We start from the raw sequence: 6,229 nt of genomic DNA on the forward strand, positions 1-6,229 counted from the left end.
ACGAGACTCAATTTTTCTCTCCTATTTTTGAAAACAAGGTCACCTTATACTCAAAATCGCCCTATAATCGGGCCAATACGGTACTTACTAACTTGATTTGAACGTAGCATCCCTCCACAGTAAAATTTGTCTTCTAGAAACAGATGGTCATTGAAACAGTTGAAGCTATTCTCTAGTCGAAAGTACAGTATATGAATTGCTAGCTAGAACAGATAAATAAAGTATATTTGATGAATAATTGATTTTATTTTCGCATAGATAAATAGGTAAATGTATTTAAAAACGCTACCTTTCGCAGGCCCAATGGTTTGAATAAAGACAAAATTACTTAGTTTGACAAGTTCTTTGTATAAGATATATATGATTAAGAAGTAACAAAAACCCTGCAACGGTAGATAGAAATACAGATCTCAATTCTTTCATTCACGGTTCAAACTAATATGGCGTATAAAATGTAATCGTGCTTTAATGTCACTTCAAAATAATATTTCATAAATACAGGAACTGTTCCTCATATATTCAGTATTAACAAAATAAAGCATTAAAATCATGTTGAAAATGGAGTATTCAGTGAAACTCGTATCTAGTTTTTAAAAACTTACAGTTTAATAATAATAATTCTTACTGCTTCTACGTCAGAATTTTTTAACAGATGAAAAACTTTTATATGAAATAGCACACCCATACAGATCAATTTCTAAACTTATTATTATTATTTTGTTATCTTTGTTCGTTTGTATAACCGAAGAGTTTTTAATTTTTGTACTCCAAAATGCCCAATAGGGAAAAAAATGATCCTATTATTGTATTTCTGAATACATTACAATTTGGATGTAACATTAATATGCTATTGTTATAATAATAAACATTACAACAGTAACTGGATGTAACCTTAATATATTGTTGTTATAATAATAAACCTTATAACAGTTGTTGAATGTAACATTAATATACTGTTGTTAAAATAATAAACCTTATAACAGTTGTTGAATGTAACCTTAATATATTGTTGTTATAATAATAAACCTTATAACAGTTGTTGAATGTAACACTAATATGCTATTGTTATAATAATAAACATTACAACAGTAACTGGATGTAACCTAAATATGTTGTTATAATAATAAACCTTATAACAGTTGTTGAATGTAACACTAATATGCTATTGTTATAATAATAAACATTACAACAGTAACTGGATGTAACCTAAATATGTTGTTATAATAATAAACCTTATAACAGTTGTTGAATGTAACACTAATATGCTATTGTTATAATAATAAACATTACAACAGTTGTTGAATGTAACCTTAATTTTCTGTTGTTATAATAATAAGCATTACAACAGTAACTGACTGTAACCTTAATATGTTGTTATTATAATAATAATAAACCTTAAAACAGTCATTGAATGAAACATTAATTGTTGTTGTTATAATAATCAATTTTATAACATTCAGACCTTGCAAACTTCCGGACTCGCTCTATAAACAGAGTATTGACATTGTAGGTTAGGTGGATAACTCCACGGAAAGTTAGGGCTTTGTAATTCTGCATCATGGCTACGAATCTCCTCGTCACAGTAATAAATCTCAGCGTTCACCTCTGTAAATAAGTAATAAGTACGTGACGTGATATCTGTCAGATAACTGGCCCTCGAAACATGTATATTGTGTTTTGTCAATGTACTTTACATCTGTGTGGGCAACGCAAGAAATCACAATGAAGATACTGGTTCTTGGTTTGATCGTGTAAAGAAACCAGCGTTTTGATCTAAATGTTATCGTTTCATTGGTTTTGTTTATTAAAGCGTGTTTGTTGTTTGTTTTTTACGTAATTAATGACTGGTGGAGCATGGATACTTCGTGGAAGTTGATTGTTTGTTTGTTTCTGAATTTCGCCCAAAGCTACACGAGAGCTATCGGCGCTGGCCTTCATTAATTTAGCAGTGTAAGATTAAAGGGAAGGTAGTTAGTCATCACTACCCACCGCCAACTCTTGACATACTCTTTTACCAACGAATAGTGGGACTGACAGTAACATTATAACGCCCCTACTGCTGAAAGGGCGAGCATGTTTGGTGTGACGGAGATTCGATCTCGTGACCCTCGGATTACGAGTCGAGTACCTTAACCTCCTGGCCATGCCAGACCCTTTGGATTACGCACGGTGCAAGAGCTCAAGATATCAAGTGTAATCTGTGTTGAATATAACCACTCTCTAAACGACGGTTATAAAACAAAGTGTACCTCGTACTATGTTATGTTATCGATGCTTGTGAGTTATAATCCGAGGAATAAAAACGTATGGCCAGGTGGATAAGGCATTCGACTCGTAATCCGAGGATCGCGGGTTCGAATTCCTTTCACACCAAACATGCTCGTCCTTTCAGCCGTGGGGGCGTTATAATGTGACGGTTAATCCCACAATTCATTGGTAAAAGAGTAGCCCAAGAGTTGGCGGTGGATGTATGATGACTAGCTACCTTCCCTCTAGTCTTACACTGCTAAATTAGGGACGGCTAGCGCAGATAGCCATCGTGTAGCCTTGCGCGAAATTAAAAAAAACAAAACCAAACAAAGCCTATTTTGTTTTAAATTATAACATAGATCAAGGATAAGGAATGGTGAACAAAGGCATTTTCTCGGCTCGCCATCCTCACTCTTAAACAAAGTTAGACAGCCAAGGGTGATGGAATACTATACATATTAGTATACCAAACTCAAAAATAAAGTGAAGTCTTATGGATTAAAAGTGGCATAAAAGTGTTTTGTTTTCTGTATGTTTTTACCGTAGGTAAAAATCCAATAAAAGCTTCTAACGAAACAGGAAATTAATAAACACATACACACGTGTTTTTCTAGATCGATCATATAATATTTTCAACCTGAACGACACGTATACGTGAGCTTATCTGACTAGATTGCAGAATTTATCCGTTCGTTATAATAACGCAGTCGCGGCCCCAAAGTAAGAAGCACGTTTTTGTGGCAACGAGTTTCGAACCATGAATCCTCGGATTCACCTTGCGGGATCTCTAATATTAGGCCTTTTCCAACTTTCTAGCATTTTGGTGATTCTATTCTGTCGGTCCATTTAGGCCGTGCTATCCGTTAAAGAAACTCTAAAGATAAAAGACTCATAACAACCCTTTATTACTCAAACATTTATCAAGCCCTGACCTTAAACTCCATTAAAGTAACCGCATCCAACACATCTGAAGACAACCCACTTCAAATTCAACCACCCTTTCTTTGGAAAATAAAACTGCCTTAGCTGGGAACGACTCCAATCATTTATATAATGTGTCCCCAGTTCTACCATTCTCATCATTAAGTAAGAAAAACGTCATACATCAACACAATCAATTCCATTAACAATCTTAAACATCTCAATTAGATCCTCTCTAGCTTATCTTTTATCCAGAGAAAACACTTTTAGAGGTAATAACCTACCTTTGTATGACACTTGTTATTCAAGATATCTTCCCTGTAGCCCTCCTCCGAACCCTTTTGAGCAATTCAATAGCCTTCCTAAACTAAGGAACCCAAGATTAAACATAACACTCCAAATATGGCCTAACCAATGCTATATAGAACGAATCTGTCGTTTTTTTAGACTTGTATTCAGTATTTCTGTAGTTACAACCTAAAACCTTATTTGCCTTGCTATTACCAATAGCACACCACTTGGATGGCTTAAGAAACTGATCAACTAGAATATAAGACCATTTCGTAACGCTCTTACGATTATTCTCAACACAATTAAACTCATAATTCAAATTATAACATGCCACATCCATTACCTTGCATTTATTGTAATTAAAGTCATCTGATATTTACTTCTATAAATCACCAACTCCTTTTGTAAGACAGTAGTGTCCTCTATACAGCCAGCAACTCCCGAAACCTTAATATCAACAGCATGTTAAATACTTTATTGGCCATTATTTCATCTACGTCACTGGCATAAACCAAAAGGAGCAAAAAGGTTGTTAGCACTGAGCCCTGAAGTACCTCACTTGTGATATTAATCGAGTTTGATTAAACTGCCATTATAACAACCCTCTGCTTTCTTCCACCCAGCTAGTTTTCCATTCAATGAGCCAATTCAACCCATACAGAGATAACAAACCTATTATGTGGAACCTTGTCAAATACTTTTTGATAACCTAAACACACCATATCTACATCTCTACCTTCATCTAAGTAAGCAGTAACCTCTTTGAAGAATGGTAACAGATTTGTAAGGTAGGACGTTTCTTCGAGTAAGACCATGCTGACTTTGTAATGAACCTCAAATGAACTCGCAAAGCATCTTTTCTCAGGCTTTCAAAAGCACATTTCCCACCAATAATTTAACACTACTAAACCTATATCACAAATACAATGTTTATCACCTCCTTTCGACAAACATCAGAGTTCATAAAACCAACTAGGATATAATGTTAACAAATATAATAATTGTCGAGACGCCATTTTTATCAATAGACTTCCAAAACGTTTTCCAACAATTTTTATCACCTTGCTTAAGTGGAATAATGTTACACAGCTTCCAATCATGTGGTACCTATCTACTGTTTATTATGGAAAGCAATTTAAAAAGAAAACAATGAAAGTAATAATATTATTTTTGAGATAACTAGACAGAGCACTTACAGCTTGTTAGAAGCTAATATGAAAGATATTTTTGAAAATATCATTCTATGCATAACTAAATGATGATAAAATGAAGAACAGGGCCTTAAAAGTTAAAATGTTTGTACATATCTTCAGTTTTATGGCACATATTTCGAATTAACTTCACTTTACCGTGTAGTGATAACTTGTTTTGTTTTTAAAATACGCCCTTCGGCCTCACTAGACTTTATTTTCTCAAAAGTTCGTGTAATTAATAAACTAACAATAATTTTATTCTATAAAGTAAATAATAGTAATGTTATTACGACACTTACCTTTTACTAAAAGAAGATAATAAAATATAATTAACAAGTAACCAAGACTTTTCTTGCTAAGCCTAATCTTAACGTCTAAGTACATAAATGCAAGTTCTATTTCTTCCATCACTTTCGAAATAAAGCTTCAACCCAAAAGAACTACAGAATAGTTTAAACATAACATAGGCCTAATGAAAAGAGTAACAAAGTCCACAGATAATAAAAAGATAGCATTGACGGAAGCCGTTAAACTAGCGAATAATACATTTTCTTATTTGACGGTCCTGTTGCCGCACCTTTTTGTCTGTTTACCTCAGATTCTCAAATCTCAATAAATATATTTAAAACTGATGTTGTTTATTATAATGTTATGCAATCAGTAAATTATTATTTGTAAATGTAGTGTCTCACTGCACAATGCCGCCCTTGTAGTGTTGATATGTGTGAAGCGATTGTTGCTATGGTGGCGGCATCTAACGTGTTAAATAAAATTTAATATATATATATGTATCTCAGAACGACTGGTGTGGGTGTTAAAATTTTTACTAATAAAGCAGGAAACAACATTTTGGCCTTCCCAGGCCATCTTCAGATTAACAAAGACGGTTTCTAGTCATAAATAAGTTTAATATCTAATGATTTGTTTTGTTTAGTTCACCTACTTGATGAATTTATAGGAAACAACTTGTTTGTTTAATGTTTGTTTGTTTGTTTTTTATTCCTTTTTCACGTAGAAGCTAAATTTTCTTCAGAATTTATTTTCATAAGTTTGTCTTTATACGGAATTTATTATGATTATATCAAGCCTAAACTTAGCAAAAAATTAAGTATCATAATGACAACATATGGAACGCACTCAAACTTCCAGCAAACCTAAGATGCTTGTTTGTTTGTTTTGGAATTTCACACAAAGCTACACGATGGCTATCTGTGCTAGCCGTCCCTAATTTAGTAGTGTAAGACTAGAGGGAAGGCAGTTAGTCATCACCACCCACCGCCAACTCTTGGGCTACTCTTTTACCAACAAATAGTGGGATTGACCGTAACATTATACACCCCCACGGCTGGGAGGGCGAGTATGTTTAGCGCGACGCGAGCGCGAACCGGCGACCCTCGGATTACGAGTCTCACGCCTTACGCGTTTGGCCATGCCAGGCCTCCTTCGATGCTGATTTTTATAATTTCAAGTCATTTGAGTAGTCTGAGAAACACAGTTTATGAGCGATTTCTTTTGATCAAACAATGAAAACTATGCGCGAAATTCAAAAACAAATAAATATTCTAAAACGTTTC

General features: G+C 34.0%; 1 protein-coding gene across 7 annotated transcripts in view; it reads right to left on the reverse strand.

The window, feature by feature from the left end:
- LOC143247756 (cubilin homolog) overlaps positions 1-5,112 on the reverse strand; it is a 31,382-nt gene extending 26,270 nt beyond the window's left edge. For 3 of the 7 annotated variants that reach the window (XM_076496194.1, XM_076496191.1, XM_076496190.1), the window contains exons 1-3: positions 4,955-5,112; positions 1,463-1,605; positions 89-203 (exon numbers count right to left, since the gene is read on the reverse strand). In XM_076496194.1, coding sequence (XP_076352309.1) covers positions 89-203; positions 1,463-1,605; positions 4,955-5,063 — 367 coding nt within the window. In that variant the 5' untranslated portion in view covers positions 5,064-5,112. Of the gene's footprint in view, positions 1-88; positions 204-1,462; positions 1,606-4,954 lie in introns of those variants that run through there. The other 4 variants (XM_076496192.1, XM_076496193.1, XM_076496196.1 and 1 more) reach the window with 4 other exon arrangements.
- Between the last annotated feature and the right edge of the window lie 1,117 nt (positions 5,113-6,229).

This window comes from Tachypleus tridentatus, chromosome 3 (assembly GCF_004210375.1).
Source record: "Tachypleus tridentatus isolate NWPU-2018 chromosome 3, ASM421037v1, whole genome shotgun sequence".
Classification (NCBI taxonomy): Eukaryota; Metazoa; Arthropoda; class Merostomata; order Xiphosura; family Limulidae; genus Tachypleus; species Tachypleus tridentatus.